This window comes from Triturus cristatus, chromosome 10 (genome assembly GCF_964204655.1).
Source record: "Triturus cristatus chromosome 10, aTriCri1.1, whole genome shotgun sequence".
Taxonomy (NCBI): Eukaryota; Metazoa; Chordata; class Amphibia; order Caudata; family Salamandridae; genus Triturus; species Triturus cristatus.
The window spans coordinates 322245236-322263134 of record NC_140593.1 but is presented as its reverse complement, the minus strand read 5'-3'; the positions used below and the strand labels follow the sequence as shown (position 1 = coordinate 322263134).

At 45.2% G+C, this 17899-nt stretch overlaps 1 protein-coding gene across 4 annotated transcripts in view; it reads left to right on the top strand.

The window, feature by feature from the left end:
• TRDMT1 (tRNA aspartic acid methyltransferase 1) overlaps positions 1 to 17899 on the top strand; it is a 203036-nt gene that overhangs the window by 159635 nt on the left and 25502 nt on the right. For all 4 annotated transcript variants that reach the window (XM_085631510.1, XM_085631512.1, XM_085631513.1 and 1 more), the window contains exon 9: positions 12488 to 12545. In XM_085631510.1, the coding sequence (XP_085487636.1) occupies positions 12488 to 12545 (58 nt within the window). The remainder of the gene's footprint in view (positions 1 to 12487; positions 12546 to 17899) is intronic.

The following is a 17899-nucleotide window of genomic DNA, read 5'->3' as shown; positions in this document are numbered from 1 at the left end:
AATGGCCTTTACGGCCACACCTTCTATATTCCTTACCAATGACCCAGCAATTTTTAGAACCCATCGCGTGATAAGTGCTGCCGCACTTGCCACATGTCTTATTACCAAACTTACTGCGATACAACCTGCTGCCAGAAAAAATCCTCTCACCTTTAAATCTGGTGGAGGCAGCCACATCCCCTTCACCACACTCCACAATGGATGTTTCACTTTCATTAGTAATGTTCAGTTTAGAATCTCTGTGATCCATCTCCTTCATACAGAACTCTGTTTCTTCAGCTATTTTTGCAACGTCGATTGCATCTATAAGAGTGGGGTCTTTAGCAGCCCATAAGCATTCTTGTGTCTTTCTGCTTCTACATTGCACAATGAGTTGATCCCGTATCATTTCCTCAGCCATGGCACCAAATCTGCATTTAAGGGAAAGTTCACAAAGTCTCGTAACAAAGTCATCAATGGATTCCCCAACTCTCTGTGCTTGGGTATAAAATTTGTATCTCCTCATGACATCGTTAGTCTCCTTTGCAAACCTGATCTCCAACCTTTTACGTGCTTCTTGAAAGACATCTTCAATGGGTTGACCACGTTCATTAGTGACAACAGGAAGGTACTTGAAAATATGTTGACCTTCTTTACCCAAATTGATGAGAAAATCGCTTTTTTTCTACTTGAGCTGAAATCTTGGGCATCCAATGCCTCTAAGTAATTATTAAACATGTCAATCCACTCATCCCATTCTATGCTAGGACTACCTGGCTGAGTGAGAAAATGTGGAGAAGAAACTGCTGTAACATCTAATGCTGTGACATCCATGTTGAATGAGCAGGAAGACAATGAAGATGAAAACAGAAGTTGAATTAAATATGACTGACACCAAAAGATCGGCTTAAAATGCGATGACAAAGCTGAAGAGAAAGCCGTTCAAAAAGAACAAACGAACAGAAAAAGCCTATCTCTTTAAAAAATCAAAACTCCTCCTCCATGGGCGTGTTTCAACAAGCTTCACCGTAAGAACACACGCATTTCTCTCAGATGAGCGTCTTTGCTTCACAACTCCGTCAGCGGGATCAGCAGACGGTCCAGTGCTGAGAGGACTTCAGTTCAAGACCCACAAAGTACATGCATGAACTGTAGAAAACAAGTTCCGACTACCAGGCAGTCATGTAGCGTGAGGTGAAACGCTATTCCTTACAAAGTACCCCCATTACTTCCGTATGAAAAGCGAATGGCACACTCCACATTCAATGCTCTGCTGCCAAATTGACCGAGATCAATGCGTTGTGGGTCACTTAACACTGTTTCACACCCCTCAGCGCTCACAACATGGCACGAAGACAGTCTGTTGAGTTGATAGGTTTATTTCACACAGCACATAGTGTCAGCGCACCTTCAGCCAGCAGCTGCCAAACTGATAGGACATGAGCACACAGTCAACTGCATTAAAACGTTGGAACAGCGGACATTCTACAGAGGCGCGTGGCCTCAATGACAGCAAGATCATAACAAAATGTCTGTACACATTGTTATGAAACTAATAGGAAAGGGACAAAGGCATCCTAAAAATAGCATCTGCCATTTTAGTACAGTCAAATCATTGATTAGTTTAAATGAAGAATTTGCTCCTAATAGTTTTATTAACCCTGTAAAATACTGAATTTCAGATAATCATTTAAACGCTCAATACTTGTTTTTTTTTTTAGTAAGGATCCATTGGCCGTTTTTCTCAACAGGATTTTCTATCTAGCTTTAGGTTTGCCATTGATCAGTTCTAGCACAGCGGAAATAAATTCTAGAGGCCATGTTTATAATCTCTGTCCTGAGTGACCAATTCAATTAATGCTGTCACGAAGCAGGGCTTACCGCTAGTTGTGAGGTGGGCTTGGGAGTGCAATAATCCAAAGCTTCTCGCGCTTACTGCAGCTGTTTCATGAAGAGGCTGACAGTGTACATCAGGTGTTGCCTTAGCCTGGCAGAAGGCTTTGCATGCATGGAGATTGCTGTATGCAACACTGCCTGACAAAAAAACTACAGTTCCCAGAAACCTCTGAACTCTCACAAGGTTTGGAAATAACAGCTTCTGAGCTAGGACCCTTGCTTTGTGGATTTGTGATTTGTGTTTGGGTGAACTATATTCTTCCCCGAGACTGGCTAAAAGACATTCCTGTTTGAGAGGAGTATTCTGGAATATCAAATCTGAAAGAAACCATTAGTTATAGATTCCTTACCTTAAAATTACCCCCAGGTGTCAGACTGGATCTGGAGAATTTTTCTGTAGCAGTACCCCTGCGCTTTTGTAGGTAGTGTCGGTCGACTCCGTGTCTGGCATCGTGGCCGCCGAGATGACGTTGCAGTGTCTACTTAGACACCGCCCCTGTGCGCTGACGTCATTTCTTTCTTTTTCCGCGCCAACAGCGCAGATCCGGAGAGAGCTTGCCCCTTAGTCATTTTTTGCCGATTTCTTTTTTTGAGTCTTCCGCCTCCTGGTTGCACGAGGTATGTCCCATCGTCTGACCGGCTTCAAGCCTTGTGACTCTTGTCACAAATTAATGTCCGTCATGGATCCGCACCTCGTGTGCCTCTGGTGCCTGAAGCACGACCACGACCCGAAATTGTGCTCCGACTGCCGGGATGAATCCGAAGTCTTTGCGGGAGCGGTCCCGAAAGCTCTTGGAGGCCCGCCAGTCTGCTCACCATCGTTCGAGGTCCTGGTCAGGTGGAAGGTCTCCGGACCGGTCGGTGAGCCACCACCACTCGTCCTCGAAGTCTTGGCCCTCATCGAGTAAGTCGAAGCACAAGAAGAAGGCAAAGAAGCATCGCCGCACTTCGCCTTCTCCCCGTCTGACGCGACGCGGGACCCGAAGCGTTGTCACTTTCCAGCTCTGTCTTCGGAGCCTGCTTCTGGGATGGCTCCTCGCTTCCCTCCCTTTCCTGAGGCCTTAGCGTCCTCTGCCCAGCTTCAAGCTTTTTACGTAGCGCTCCATAGCATCTTTGGGCAGCACGACTCCACCAGCGTGCCTTCGGGCCCCGCAGACTCGGCTGGGGGCCCCCAAGCCTTCAATGCCTTCGACTTTGGCGGGCCCCCGAGGATCCAGGCCTGGATTCTAGTGACCATGCCCGACGCCGGTTGTGCCCCCAGCCGGTGTCTACCCCAGCCTCACCCCCAACTTGGACATGGCGCCGGACCGACATCGCTCGCAGTTGTTACCGGCGCCGAAGGGTACTTTTGTACCACTGTTCATCTCTGGCATTCCCTGCCGTCCTGAGTGGCAGGCAGAGGAGGGTGAGGAGGACTGGGAGGGGTCTGTGGACCCTTTAGCTGACCAGCTCGAGGAACCGGACTGGCGAGAGGAACTGGGTGATGCCAGTGTTTTGGATACCTCCCCAGACCTTGGCATGCTCTCCCTTCTTTTCGTAGCTATGGAAGAGGGAGCTTCGTACACAGTGGTGTTGCCTAGGGCGGCTGAGGCCTTGGACCTGGAGCTTCCCATGGTGGCAGTCAGGACTAACCTCCTGACAGAGGTACTTAAACCAGCAGCGGGCTCTTCGGAGCCCCTGTTGCCTTTAAATGAAGCCCTCACAGACGTCCTAGTGGACACTTGGTCCAGCACAGGGGCTGCTGTGGATAGGATGATTGCCCGACACCACCTCCCGGCCCCAGGCGACCCACTTTTCCTCTCCCAACACCCTATCCAAATGGTGGTCCAAGCCTCGTTTTCTAAGTGCGCATTCCCTACTGCTCCCCCAGACAGGGAATCCAAGAAGCTGGACCACCTTGGGAAGAATATGTTTTCTTCCGCCAGCTTAGCACTGCGGTCGATGAACACCACATGCCTCTTGGGTCGTTATACCCATACAGTGTGGGATACAGTTGCGCAGGTGCTGCCACAGTGCCTGGAGGAGGCCTGGGCCGTTCTCACCTGCGCAGTGGCAGAGGGTCAAGACGCAGCTAAGTTCATCATCAGATGTGGGCTGAATACCGCCGGCTCTCTGAGCAGAACGGTTTCCACTTCGGTAGCCTTGAGGTGCTATGCCTGGTTGAGGATGTCTAGTTTCTCTGGGGATATCCAATCCATCCTTCTGGACATGCCTTTGATGGCCATCACCTGTTAGGTGAGGAGGCAGACTCAGCGCTCGAGCACTTCAAGGATTCTAAGGCTACGGCCAGATCCTTGGGTCTCGCAGCAGCTTCTCGCCCCACGCATTCTGCCTTTCACCACTTTCGTGACTACGGAAGGGGTACCCCGCAACGTTCCACCCAATATAGCCAAAGGGCCACGCATGCTACCCAGCCTCTGTGTGGCCGCGGGCGTGGGACCCAGCGACAAGGGTCTAGGGACAAGCGTGCGGGTCAGTCTACCTATACCCCCTCTGCAGCAGCCTCCAAACGTCCTAGTATGACATTTCAGGGCCACCAGAGGCCAGTGGGTGGCAGGATTCGCCATCACCTCCCCCGCTGGCAAAACATCACAACGGACAGGTGGCTTTTGCAGATAGTCCGAAGGGGCTACTCCCTCCTCTTCGAGACTACCTCTTCCTCCATGCCACCAACACTCCATCGCATGCCAGAGGATCACTTGGCCATTCTCTGATAGGAAGTTGCAACTCTCTTGGCCAAGGGAGCTATGAAAGGGTCCCTGTGCCGGAAGTAGGTTGTGGTTGTTACTCCCACTACTTCCTGGTATTCAAGCATGACAAAGGCCTGCGTCTTATCTTAGATCTCAGAGCCCTCAACCGCTTCCTCTGGAAGGACGGAAAAGTTCCAAATGCTCATGTTGGCTCAGGTCCGTCCTGCCCTCGAGCACGGAAACTGGATGGTAGCACTGGACTTGCAGGAACGCCCATTTGCACATCCCCCATCCTGCCAGCCCACAGGCATTACCTACGGTTCACGGGAGGCCACAAGCATTTTAAGTTTACAGTGCTCCCCTTCGACTTACCAACCTTCAGGTTATCACGAAAGGGATGGCGGTGGTCGCAGCTCATCTGTGCAGATCAGGGATTCCAGTCTTCCCCTAACTCGATAACTTGCTGTTAAAGGCGGGCTCACCCCAGGATGTTGTCTCCCACGTCCAGACTATGGCGGACCTCTCGCTGGGGTTTACTATCAACGTGCAAAAGTCACACTTGATTCCCTCTCAGCGCAGCTCCTTTTCATCGGAGCAGTTCTGGATACAGTGCAGTTTTGGGCTTATCCTTCAGAGCAGCGAGTCCAGGATATTCGGGCTATGATACCAATGTTTCATCCTCTATCCTGGATTTCGGTGAGAATGACCCTGAGGCTGCTAGGCCTCATGGCCTCCTGCATCCTGCTGGTGGATCATGCCAGATGGCATATGCAGGCTCTGCAGTGGGACCTGAAGTTCCAGTGGGCGCAGCATCAGGGGAATCTTTTTGATGTCATCCAGATCTCAGAGGGGACTGCACGTTAATTGCAATGAAGGCTCACGGACCAGGATTGGGTCAGCGGCAGATTCCTCTCCCTTCCCCCAGCCATAATTTACAGTAGTGATGGATGCTTCACTTCTGGGATGGGGCGGCCACCTGGAAGAGCCAGAGATCAAGGGTCTCTCATCTCTGGCGTAGTCCGGTCTCCACATCAACCTTTTGGAGCTCCGGGCAATCCGTCTTGCACTGAAGGCATTCCTTCCTTTTGTCCAAGAAAGAGTAGTGCTGGTGTTCACAAACAACACCACCGCCGTATGGCACTGCACCACACAGGGAGGGGTGGTGTTGTGGACCCTGTGTCAAGAGGCCCTTCACCATTGGACATGGATAGAACATCAGGGCATATCCCTGGTGGTTCAGCCGCTTGTGCACAATGGATCACGAATGGCATCTCCACTCGGAGGTGTTTCGAGGTCTCTTTCGGCAGTGGGGAAAGCCTTTGTTAGATCTGTTTTTCGAACTTGCCACCGAAGAGAACGCGCAATGTCAGCAGTTCTGCGCATTGGAGTCTCGAAGTCGGCACTCACTCGGCGACGCTTTTCCTCGCGAGTGGAATTGCAGCCTCCTGTACGCTTTTCCACCTGTACCAATTCTACCCAGATTGCTAAAGAAGAACAAGCGCGACCGGGCCCAAGTCATTCTTGTGGCTCTGGACTGGGCACGGAGAGTCTGGTACCCCAATCACTTAAGCATGGCCATCGATCCTCTTATCAGACGGCCTCTTCGAGAGGACCTTCTGTCGCAGCAGCAGGGGACGGTCCTCTACTCAAACCTGTCCAGCCCGACCTCCTTGCTTGGAGATTGTTTGGCGACGGTTGACAGCTTTCGACCTTCCCCCAGAAGTCTGTAATGCCATATTGGCAGCCAGGCATCCCCCCACTAAAATGGTATATGCCTGTAGATGGAACAAATTTGTGGCATGGTGAGCAGCAAAGGTTGTGGATCTGCTTTCTGCCCCTCTTTCAGAGGTTCTCATCTTTATTCTGTCTTTGGCCCAGCAGGGCTCTGCTCTGGGCACTCTTAAAGGCTACCTTTCGGCCATCTCGGCCTTTCTTCGCCTTCGCCTGATCAGCCTTCTCTTTTCAAGTCCCTGATTGTATATAGATTTCTAAAGGTCATTACTCATCTCTTTCCTCCTTCTCCTTTTGTAAAGCCCCAATGGGACTTCAATCTTGTCCTTACTTATCTAATGTGTGCTCCGTTCGAGCCACTACATAATTGTCCTCTTCGTCTTCTTACTTTGAAGACCGCTTTCCTGCTTGCCATCACCTCTGCTCGCGGGTCAGTGAGCTTCAGGCTCTGTCCTCCAAGCCTCCCTTTCTTGCTGTTCAACCGGACAAAGTGGTCCTTCGCACAAGGCCCTCTTTTCTGCCCAAAGTGGTTACTTTTTTCCACATAGGAAAGACCATCACATTGCCCACCTTCTTGCTGCCTCCGTACCCTTCCAAAGAGGAGGAGAGACTCCAACGTCTGGACCCAAAACGTGCGCTGTCCTTCTACCTTGACCACACTATAGATTTCCAGGCGGATGAGCAACTCTTCGTGTGCTATGTGGACACCAAGAGAGGTCGGGCTGTGCACTAACGTACCATCTTTCGATGGGTTGTCCTATGCATCAAATCTGCTATTCTTGGGCGAAGAAGGAACCTCCAGTGGGACTGCGCGCCCACTCTACCAGGGCAACTACTGCTTTGGGACGTGGAATTACGTTGGTTGACATCTGCCAGGCAGCCACGTGGGTATCCCTGCACACGTTCACAAAACATTCATGCCTGGATAGCCAAGTCCGGAGAGACAGCTTTTTCGGCTGTTCTGTTCTCCAGGACTTTCTGATGTGAACTTAGTTTGCAGACCCACCTCTGGGGTTGGCATTGCTGTGGTATCTATTTTAAGCCAAGGAATCTATAACTAATGGTCTATTGTAGTTGAACAAGTTACTTACCTTCGGTAACGATGTATATCTAAGAGACAAACATTAGTTATAGATTCCTTGCCGCTCCACCCATCCTTCCCGTTATGCGAACTGACTCCCTTCCAGGGCCCTAGTTTTGTGCACCAGTGGTCAGTGTCTCGCATGGCTCAGCGTTCCTGGCGTGGAAAGTCATGTCAGAACTGATGTCAGCACGCAGGGGTGGCATCTAAGTACCACACCGCCGCCGACGGACACAAAGTCGACCAACGCCTGCAGGGGTACTGCTACAGAAAACTTCTCCGGGTCCAGTCTGACACCTGGGGGTAATTCTAAGGTAAGGAATCTATAACTAATGTATGTCTCTTACAGATACATCGTTACCAAAGGTAAGTAAGTAACTTGTTCTTCAAGATGAAAGCAAACATAGAACTGGAATTTTAACTTTGATTTTAGTAGGCAAAGACTCTGGAACTATTTGCATTCCGTATGGAGATTAAATTATTTTGTGAAGTAACTGAAAGGATTTTCTCATAAATCATTATTGAATATGATATGTATATGAATAGGATAAGTATATTTTAGGAGCATTAAGGTATAAGTGGTATTTAGTTATTTAGTATTGATACATGGTGTGTGTGTGTGAGTTTGTGCGTGTGTGTGCACTGTCACTGTGAGAGTTAGGTGCTGTACATTTGTGACAGGTTATTAGTACTCTCTTATTTGCCTTTAGATATGGATTGCAGCCTGGAGGAATCAGTGCCTAGCAAAGTGACGTGGCAGTGTGGCAATATCCAGGGTCTCAGTTTTCTCTCCTATCTCAATCCCCTTTACCCGGTTCTAGTATTTTTTCTCACATCTCACTCTGTGTGTTCAGTAGTGGTGGCAAAAGTGCATTTCTCCTGATGGATCCAGAGTACAAGGTTTCTGCTTTCCGATAGGTGCATTAATTTATTTAAAGGTGGTAGAATTTTCTTACATCCTGATGTTCCCTTTCACTCTGGTATTCCGATGTAGTTTAATTTGCATGGGCACATCATGCGACAACTAGTGAAGGTTTGAAATTAGCATGTAATTTTTGTATCCAGATCCTCCCATCACTGAGTGAAACTTTCTTATTCACAGTTAGTGGACACATATTACACATTGGGAAAGTTACCGACATCTGGGATCTAATTGATCATCCTTATGTCAGATTCAAAACATACCGTAGGTACTGTGGGAAATTGATCTTTAATGTTTCTTGCTCTTTGAAGGCAAACTTTTGTGATGGAAAAGTCTGCTCACAAATGTTTTTTCATGATCTTGCGGAATCAATTGGCCATTGAATCAAACATAGTTACTACTGCCACATTCTGCTCATTGCCATTCTTATTGTTACCCTTCAAAATCACTTTCCTAGGTGCATAGAGAACATGTTTTCATTCTGCTTAGATGGTTTTATGAGGATAACTTCTCTAATAATGTTGTTCTCAAAATCGCTGATTGTGTTACAACTTCAGTAGTGTTGGTGCAGTTTCCTACAACAGAAGAACTGTCTAACATATAAGTTGTCCCTCAATGTTTTCGGGTGAAAGGATTCATAATGTAATAGTGAGTTTCTGTCTTTAGGTTTCATAAAGATAGTGGTCACTAGACTACCTAGATAGGATGTGATAGAAACTATAAGAAGTTACTTCATTTACGCTGATTGTCCAAGTGAAAAACAAACGTGTATCTCTTAAGACCCAGTGGCCTCATCATTGAGGTGCAGATGGCTGTTCAATGGGACTGGATGTGCCCTATGTCATTACTAGTGGCTTAGATTAATTCAGTAATTTCCACCCATTACTTTTTTTGCATTTGGGCATCAGGTTTTCTAGATTAGTGATCATCATACCCATTAGGACAACTGGCAATATCATGAGCGTATCTTACATTGTGAACCACTTTTCAAATTTTCCTGGACTCTTAGGATTTTTTTTAAGATTGTGTTTGCAGTAGCAGAATGGAACTGTTTCCTGTTCCCAAATAACCGGTGCATATATGACTTAGTAATAGAGCATGAGCAACAAACAGCACAGCTTGGCAATATGAAGTGGTAGACCACACAGCATACATACGAGCTGCAAGGTCCGACTAACCTTAGTGGGCAATGGATAATCCCCTAGTGTGCTGGTAGTTGTTCCTGTATGTAACCTAAGGTGGGGTTTGTCACTTCTTGACATAAACCCTGGTTGTCTGAGAGTGCCCATATCGAACCTAGGCTTTTTCAATTTTTTTTGCAGGAATGGGGGACCAAGGGGTTGATTCCTTTAATGGAGGCCACAACTTTTAGTTCAGTGTTGCAGCAGCCAATTAGATCACTCAGTACCACGGTACAGACACCAGCGCCATGGTATTGAAATGGCAGATGGGAGAAAAAGCTCCCTGTTAATCACAAAACCCTATTGTTTTAATATTTTAGTACTGTGAGACTCCCGTGGGATCAACTGTCTAGATGTACCTGCATTTTTTTGAACGTTGACCCCCTTCATGGCCAACTCAAGCACCTCTTTAAATGCTAATTTCTCAAAAATGGATTAACATCAAATCAAAAAAAGCACTTTTTTTGAGTAAAGTTCTAACTTTGAGGCAAATCTGGTGTATTTCTCTTCAACCATTTTTCTGTGTCGGTGAGCAAAGTTTCATAAGAAAATTGCATGGGAAATCACACTTTTGGAAACCCCCTTTTTCTTGGCCTCACTTGACGTATGAGCACAAATAATAAATTGTTCCTGACGGGACAACAATTTAAATCAGGAAAACAAATTTACTCGAGAAACAAAAAGGGAGATATCAATTGTCACAAAATAATTTGTGGAGTTAAAAGAGAAGAAAAGAACAACAGCACCAGAGCCAAACTTTTCAAAATATGGTATATATTGACGTTTTTAGGTCTCGCTGAGCCCAGCGCATGTGCTGGCTCGGAGAGACATTTTGTATGTGTGTTTTTTAAGTGCTGCTGACTGGCCTAGCGCTTGCGTGCACGTGAGCATGCACGCGCGCAGCCGCCATGCGCTAGGCCTGCCAGCAGCACTCAGGAAGGCCTTTAGCGCGTCATCGCGATCACTTTCGCTTTCACAGCGATCGTCATCGCGATGACTTTCGTGGCCAATGCTTGTTTTTCTTATGCGCAGCACGCCAAACAATTTGAAGCAGACTGGCATGCTGAGTTTGAGCTTGAATAATGGCGGCCACCCAACTTTTTTAAAGCGTTGCTCACCCAAATCCTTTTTTTTAATTATATTTTTTATGCAGTGCAGCACGCCGCCCTTGATAGTCATGTCGGCCAGAAGCCTTTCTTTTTTATTTACTCTCTATCTCCGGACTGCAGACAGGGGTCTCCACGTTTCTGAAGGAACCCGTTACTTTGCTCCGCTGCTCCACTTATTTCTGAGGTGCTGTGGACAATCATGGCGAGTATGCTCTCAAGCGTTGAACTGAGCCTCACCGGGACTCTGAGTGGAAGAACAAAGTAAACTGCACAATTCAGTGATTTGTGGGTAGACCCAGCTGTGCAATGAAACCGTCCCAGGTAGCGTCATCTATTTATAAAAATAATATACAGAATTTAATGCCTGCACACATCATGTACTCATTTTAAAGTAAGTCATTCTTGGTACTGAATACTTTTTTCCCTGACTGTTGACATATTTTGTCTATTGCTCTGACTGCAGCTCTTACTATCGTACTGTGTTTTCTATACCTTACTCCTGTTTTTTTCAGGAGACAAGTACTGCTTTACAGAGGGCACCAGTTCAACCCCTCATCTCAAACTCCCTTTGAGTCCTAATAGTTTTATGCTGGGTTGTTCTAAAGTGCTGCTAACCACTCTACAGTGGCCTCAGGGCACAACCATCTCTTAGTCTGGGCTGCTCTGGAGTATCGGTTTATCGCCAGCTGCTGGTTTCTGTAGCTTCTGGATCCCTGCAGGGCAGAGAAGGCTGTGTGACACCAATTTTAACTGTGCCTCTCCCCATTTTAACATTCACCCATCTGTTGTTCACTACTTTAAAAAAATTGTTTCCTAAAGATATTATTGTTACTACAATGAATGCCTTTATGTAATAAACAGGACCCCTAGCATCATATTTAAGACAAGCATTTGCAATGCAATCGGTTTCACGTTACTGAAAGTTATGTTGCAGATAATGTTTGTTAGTTTTTTTTTTTTAAATATCCCTGCAGTAGCTAAGTAATAAAATAAAATCCACAAAGAAAGAAAAGGGTGCAGCACTACAGGCTGTTGCTAGGTGTTCCTGTGGAGGGGTAAAGGGACCTCTATTAGCCACATAATGTACTGCAGCCTTACTTATGCTCTTGCTGGGATATTTTTTAACAAAAGAAAATCTAACAAGCATTATTATTTGCAGCGCCAATAGCTCAAACTTTCAGTAATGCTTTTGGGACCTTATAAGTGTTTAGCCATGCAACAGTTGATGTAGTTGCACCAAGGATATTGTGCTGCATAACTAAATACTTATAAGGTCCCAAAAGCGAGACCTATTGGCTATGCCAATGCTTGTTTTTAGATTTGTTTCTCTGAAAGTCCCATTGTCTCTTGGCTGATAGCAATCTACTCAGGCAAACTTTACTATATTGAAATAAGTTCCCTCTCGCAGCTGCTTTATTCTTATTGCCATACAACCACCTTAAGGGGCAGCAGTGTATAACAGCAAGTTTCAACAACAGGAAGAAGATAGACACACCTCCACAATCAGCAGGCATGTTTGTTCAATTCCTTAAGAAAAGACATATCTTTTAGTATTCATGCTTGAAATTAGAGCAGTAAATCACCATAGAAAATGTGATGGTACATAGATGTGTCGTAACCTAGGACTTTGTAGGTCTTGAAGTGAAATTATAAACTGAATAAAACTTGTTTTTGTTAAGACCAAGAAAAGTGAACAATGTGGGTAAATCTAAATAAGGATTAAGCCGTTGTACAGTAAGGCGTCGAATAAACAAATTAAATAAGCTTTATATTGTGTATGAGCCATTACCTCATTTGTAGGTATTGGAATGCAAATAAGATTTAGTGGCTTGGCTCATATTATCATTAACATTCATATTGATCATAAAAATCTAATTTACTTTTAATATGTATTTCAGGTATGGACATTATGTGGAAGGAACAGGATCGGTCCTGCAAACAGCGAAGGATGTTGAGGTCTGAGCTGATTGAATGTATTTATAGTTAAATTAATGGTTTTATTTAAGGAAGCAAACTGATCTGTCTGGAAAATCTGTTCTCAGTTATGTCCTAATTTCTGAACAATTTAGTTTGTATTTGGAATCTTTACATTTGTAGATTGATACTGGCTAGCTTCATTGAGTTCTAGCCTATGATTTGGAAAGCTCCTTCCCGCCTATGGTAGGCACGTTTGTCCATTTCTTCCCCTTGCCCCCCAAACTAATCCTATTTAGTAGCTCCAATCAGACCTATTAATAAAATGCTTCTGAACCTCATTTCAGTATTTCTTCCATCTCCACCTGACAGATTCACCCTCCTTCCACACACACTGCACAGTTTACTCGGATATTGGATCTCAAAACTAGGTCTGGGGGATGAACTCTTCTCCCTTTGCAGAGTTTTTCCACACTCCGCACTATGCGTAGAACGCGGAGTTCTGAAAAACTCAGTTCCGCGTAGCAGAGTTTTTTTCCTGCTTGCGCTCTCCAACCGTGAGTTGGCGAGCACGAGAGAAGAAAATCCAATGCTAGACTGCATCCCAGCGAGATTTCTCAACACGGTCGGTCGAGAATGGTCGCTAACACGCGCGTTGAGAAGCTTTCCGGTCACCATTTGGAAGCTGCCACTTGAGCAGTACTTCTACTCATGCGTCAGAAAGAAGCTGTACCCTCTTTCGCTGCGTGTGATGCAGTTTGTGCTGATTTTACAGTACCCAGCGTGAATAATCAGCGCGAACAGCATGATGTAAAGCTCTTCACCGCTCGCAGAATTCCACGTAGTTTGGCAGAGTTTTTTTGTCACTTCGTGGAGTTCCGCAGGTCCACAACTTCGCCCAGGCTTACTCAAAGACCCTTTCCTCCCATCTGGCCTAATGCTCTGACTTCAGTATTTCCCTGGAAAAGCACGTAAAAGTTGGATTTTTGTGAAAGGCCGGGAGATCTATCTTTCAAAGCTGGGAAGGGGGCGTAGGAGCTCACATATATAGTGGATGTATTAAAAGAAGTGTTTTCTCCAGGGGATAAGTATTTGCTAATTCATGTTAACGTTTCATGTACATAGGAAGAACTTTCCACCTGGTGGAAATTCTGTAAACAAAAATGCCTTGGAGTACACCAGAAAATCTATGTTTCTCACAGATTTGCTGAAGTATAACAGGATTGTTTGTGAAGGCCCAAAAAAGACAGAACTGTGCTCCCAAATTTAGGAGTAATCGTAATGGAGCAGATTTCTTGCTTTTTAATCTAGATTTTTCTGAATTGGACTCACTGGTTCCAAACCCTGCTCCTTAAACTCAAGCTGTCAGATCAGTTCATGGACATCACACACTGAAGTCTCCTGTCTGATATTTGTAGTCTGTTTTCAATCACGCTATTATTTTTGTTCCCACTATTTGTAGGCACCTTGTCTTTGATATAACTGGTGCTGGAAAACCTATGCTAGAAATAATACCAGTTGGAGAGAATCTGAAATTCTTTGGAATGCACAGGCTAGAAGCCAGACTTTTTTCCACATCACAAATAATTTAGAGGAAGGAAATGCTGTTGATGATCTATTGGTTAAAAGCTTCATTTAGTAATTGTAAAATGACAACTTTTTGTTATTTTGATTTACATGAATCTAGAGCATAGTTATGCAGTTTCTATCTATACACAAATTCATATCCATCCTGCAATAGGTACTTCCTCTTCCTCCCTGGAGGAGGGGGGACTTTGAAGGAAAGGGATCTTGTGTGAAGAAAAGATAGCTTGGTTTCTTGGATGCGTGCCTATGGAAATCAGGCTATAAGTAGAAATCTGCTGCGTTCCGGAGGGAAAATGAAGGGCACAGAAGGGGTCTGGAAGGAAAGAATGTTGAGGTATTCGGAGGGGGTGGTATGATGACAGATAGAGGTCGGACTGGAATGGGATGTGTTCTGGATCCCCAAAGGGGATTAGAAAGGAAACGAAAGTAGAGCTAGCCATAAGATTAAGCTCTTTGAAGGCCAGGGATAAGAGGGGATCTGTAGAGATGCAACTGGGAAGGAGAAGATCTCTTTCTGTGAAGATGGTTGGTACAGGTGGCTTCTGCTGGGTAAAACCAAGAAAAGGAAAAATCAGTTCTATACGTTTAAATCTGTGTTCCAGGTACTTCAATGTTATTTAGTGAATTTGGAATTTTGGTACTCGTGTACTACTCCTAGGTGGACAGCTCAATGCGTATATTATGGCTGGTGGCATAATGCCCAAATTGCGTTTCTACCTTCCACCCTGGGACAGACTTCTCAGATCATGTGCAGTAGCTGATTGTATAATTAGCCAGCATCCTGGGTTATCTTATCCCCTGTTGCTCCCGATCATGAACTTCTCAGAACGTACACTTTGGCCACTTATATATTTTCAATTCATATCGATACATTTATAACATTTATGGGTGGAGTCCTCTGGCATTTATTGTTGCTGATAGTTTAATGGTTATGCTTCTGTTGAGGCACAGTGTACACTCAGATTATTCCCATTGGCGTTTTTTAAGCCCTTGACTTGCTGAGACTTGACCCCGTCCCACACGCTGAACCTTTATTTATGTTTGGGGCACTTCATGCTTAAGCGTGTATGGCTGGGCCTATTGCCCGCGACATCAACAGATGAAACCTGCGACCATATGAAGTCAATGTGGTTTTCGAATGGCTCGTGGTTTGGTCCATTCTTGTCTTAGGTAGGTCGACCCAGCCACACAAGAGGAGCATCATTTTTATCGGGAATAGTGTCGAAACACTGACTGAGTAGGAAGTTTGTGAATCTTCACAGAATCTGGGAAATGTGACGAAAATAGTGAAAGTTTGATGTTTGCAGGGCATTCTGGGTAAGAAACTATATAGGAGCCACACAACCAACACTGTCTTGGATTTACCTGGCACTCTATGTGTCAGAAATGCCCAGGGCTTGTAGGGTTTACTGCTAACCGGCTGACCCAGAGCTCAGATAGTGCAGCCATCCACCATAGCAAGAGATCGGGATTTACCCCCTCTTTGCCAGGCCATATGTCAAAGCTACTCCCAAAAGAACACATATTTTCGCTCACTTACCATGGGACAGGGATACTCTAGTCCCCATTGGGGCAGAAAAGCCAGCTGCTGGGCCTTTAGGGGTGGGGGTGCTGCCTGCTGTCATGACAGCCCAACCCCACCCCATTTATGTTTTTTAGAAATATCCATTATCTCCGTTGGCCTTCTGCTACCTGGGTGAGAAGAAAGACTGTTGGACCTGTTATTTGGTGAGGGTACATCCCGATGTCTGGGTCCACCCCTTGTTTTTTTGTTGAAAATAATATTTCTGGTGTTTGGTGTCTAGTGGGCTTTCTGACCCCCTCCCCCAGGGGAAGATTGTGGGTAAGCTCTCCCAATCTGTGCTCAGGGGGTCAGAAAGGCTACTGGAGCCATTATGGGGTGGAAGCACGGCCCAATGTTCTGCATCATTTCGTTTTTTAGGTCCCGCCTGAGCCAAAGCATGCGCTGCACTGCGAGACTTTAAGTAGGGCTTTTGAATTCTAAACACACGCTCATGCATGTGCTTTTTTTCCCTAACTTGCAATTGGCTTGTGACTGTGTCTTTTTTTAAAACACAGCACGCAATTGGTGCAAGGTGGGTGATTGTCCCGCCTTGTTTGTTGGATGGCCTAGGGTCCTCGGACGAGGTTCAACCTTATCTGTCTCCAATTTTCGCATTGGCGGTAATTGCAAACAGATGGTGCTCGCTTTTTTTTCTGTTTTCAACTGCTTTTGTAACAAAGAAAGGCTTGCTTTTAGCTGCACTTTGTAACTTTGGAATGTGTTTATATTTATTTAAACATTGAATGAGGACTGATTTTGGAAGGAAGAAGGTTTTGCTAATTATCTGTTAGCTGGCAAAAGACCAACGGGCGAACTCTGGGATGTGTTTATTTCTTATTTAAACTTTTAAGGAGCCCCTCATTTTCTGTTTTCGACTGACTGCTTGTGGAACGAAGAAAGCTTTGCTAATTATCTGTTAGCTGTGCAGAAGAGGGGCGAACTCTGGGATGTGTTTATTTTTTATTTAAATGAGGCTGATTTAAAACTGTCGAAGTTTTTATCTTTTCAGATAGAAGCGGCTCAAGTGTACATGCTTCACCTCCCATTTGACGGATAAGTTGTGTTTGTTGGTTAATTATGAGGACTGGCCTTGTTAAAGTACTTGAAAATAGAGATAAAACATGCCTTTTAAGACAAACTCGAGTGCTGGCAGCTGTGCTGTGTGCTTCTGGGAGCGGCGCGGCACGGAACGCTGCACTTTACAAAGGTTTCCGGTTTATATTTAGGTTAACTGTCTTTATTAGGTGAAACGTGCATTTCGACCTGCATATAGGAAGGCTGGTACAAGTCTCAGGTTAAACATGCACCCCATTTCAAATAGAAGTTGTATTTAATAAAGCAGCACTGCGGCTCCTCGGAGCCTACAGTGAAAGAGAAAGCAGACACAGACAGACAGACAAAAGCTTTATCAGTAGATGCCGCCTCAGCGACTTTCTCTCCATGTGCAAAGGCGGTTTTAAATTTAAACGTGGAAGGGTCTCCTCCTCACTCAGTACCGCATAATTACATGCCACATAATCACACTACTCAATGCAACATAAATACACTCCACATAATACCACTCGGTGCCACATAATTATATGCTACATAATTACACTGCACTCAATGCAACATACACTCCAAATAATGCCACTCAGTGCCACATAATTACACGCCACATAATTACACTCTATTGAATGCAACATACACTCCACACAAAACCACTCAGTGCCACATAATTATATGCTACATCATTGCACTGCACTCAATGCAACATACACTCCATATGATACCTCTCAGTGCCACATAATTACTCACCACATAATTACTCTACTAAATACAACATACACTCCCCATAATACCACTCAGTGCCACATAATTACATGCCACATAATTACACTCTACTCAATGCAACATAAATACACTCCACATAATACCACTCACTGCCACATAATTATATGCTACATAATTACATTGCACTCAATGCAACATACACTCTAAATAATACCACTCAGTGCCACATAATTACACGCCACATAATTACACTCAACTCAATGCAACATAAATACACTCCAAATATTACCACTCAGTGCCACATAATTACACGCCACATAATTACACTCTACTGAATGCAACATACACTCCACACAATACCACTCAGTGCCACATAATTATATGCTACATCATTACACTGCACTCAATGCAACATACACTCCATATAATATCACTCAGTGCCACATAATTACTCACCACATAAGTACTCAAC